The sequence below is a fragment of the Nicotiana sylvestris genome, chromosome 9, assembly GCF_000393655.2.
Source record: "Nicotiana sylvestris chromosome 9, ASM39365v2, whole genome shotgun sequence".
Lineage (NCBI taxonomy): Eukaryota > Viridiplantae > Streptophyta > Magnoliopsida > Solanales > Solanaceae > Nicotiana > Nicotiana sylvestris.
Window position 1 is genome coordinate 37,871,449 of NC_091065.1, and position 1,635 is coordinate 37,873,083.

At 46.4% G+C, this 1,635-nt stretch overlaps 1 protein-coding gene across 1 annotated transcript; it reads left to right on the forward strand.

Annotated features, from left to right (window-relative positions):
- LOC138877456 (protein MAIN-LIKE 1-like) lies at positions 1 to 1,635 on the forward strand. Its single transcript, XM_070157066.1, has 2 exons — positions 1 to 705; positions 1,561 to 1,635. Exons 1-2 carry the CDS (start codon positions 1 to 3, stop codon positions 1,633 to 1,635), a joined length of 780 nt encoding a protein of 259 aa, XP_070013167.1.

A 1,635-nucleotide genomic window follows, 5' to 3' on the forward strand; every position in this document is an offset into this window, starting at 1 on the left:
ATGGGATGGGCAGTGTTTGTCCCAGACATTCTACGCAGACGTATAGACGATATGTGGGAGTTTATTAGGGCCCACCCACTCCATCCCCGTATAGTTAGACGCCTTGAGGATACGTGTTTCTACAGGATCATAGAGATCGGCCGGTTGCCGTTCAACTGCGCGTTTATCACGGCTATGATAGAGCGGTGGAAACTAGAGATGCACACGTTTCATCTATCGATCGGCGAGATTACCATCACGCTTCAGGATGTGGAGATTCTTTTTGGGCTGTCGGTTGATGGATTACCTGTAGCTTACCCGCATGCTCTTAGAGAATATACGGGATTGCATTACTTGGAGATGTTACAATGGCTCATCGGCTTTCGGCCAGCAGAGGAGACTGCATTGAGTGGGGCCAGTCGTTTGCAGTTGACACCCGTCCGGCAGCATATGGAGGCGATGGATGCGTACATTACTGGTGATTCACCGGTTCTTCTTATTGACCGGTACATGATATTCTTTATGCTACTTATGTTTGGTAGGGTATTGTTCCCGAACACTTCGGAAAACCTATTCAGCTTGAGATTTCTTCATCATCTTGAGCGGCTAGCTAATTTACCTCGTTACAACTGGGGTGCAGTTGTTTTAGGGTTCCTGCATAGGCAGATGCGCTGGGCAAGCATGGGCACCCAAAGAGACGTTACTAGATTTTTGCCGCTGCTGCAGGTGAAAACAAAGTCAATTCTTTTCATGATTATAACATACATAGTAAAAATATACCTTAAATTTTATGTCCATAATGTATATTAGGTTTGGGCCTAGGAGTGGTTCCTGCAGTCCCAACCACCTCTACCACCCATCATTCCGGATGCACCACCTATACCGTTTCTCCCTTTAGCTAGGAGGTGTGTTGATAGGCGAGGCTACGGATGCAAGGTCGAGGCTCGACATCATCTCCCCTATTACAGGGATTTTTTGGATTTGCTTGAAGGCGCACGGGTACATGTATACTTAAGTTTGTTTTTCCTGGCTTTATATGTGTTGCATTTACTAACAATTCTTGTGTTTACTTAATAGTTCCCATGGAGGCCATACATCGACGAGCTAATAGCTGGTTTGCCCGATTATTGCTCCCTCGGCCGAGTTATGTGGAGCTCTTTAGTCCCATTTATGTGTCTCAATATTGTCGAGCATCAGGCCAGCGAGCAAGTCCTTTGCCAGTTTGGTCGACCGCAGCTTGCACCTACTCTGCCTGTTTGACTTAGGACACATTACCAGCAGGATGATCGTTCCAGGGTTGTCCGGACATACGTTGCCTGGCTAGAGGCCCAGATTGAGATTTGGGACCATAGGTATGAACTGATTCCGCCACTCCCTCCACCTGACCGTACGGATGGTGAGCATGGGTATATGGGTTGGTATCGCAGTGTTACCCGACTTTTCGTCAGAAATCCCGTTCATCAAGCTGGTGGTCGGTACATTCCAAATGTCGGGAGGCATGAGGCACTAGTATGTTATTTGTTATACTTACTTATAACATTAACCTATCGTTATGCAATTAATATCTTACATGTTTTGCAGGCTATTAGGTTATATTTGTTCTACCAATTGGGACTGCAGATGCAGCAGCATACTGACGAGGAAGCTGCCTTTTAA

What these genes read in the sequence shown, in the direction of transcription:
- LOC138877456 (XM_070157066.1), top strand. Translation starts at nt 1, where the DNA reads ATGGGATGGGCAGTGTTTGTCCCAGACATTCTACGCAGACGTATAGAC. An exon ending in GATTTTTGCCGCTGCTGCAG is followed by an intron (nt 706 to 1,560) that starts GTGAAAACAAAG and finishes CATGTTTTGCAG; the next exon opens with GCTATTAGGTTATATTTGTT.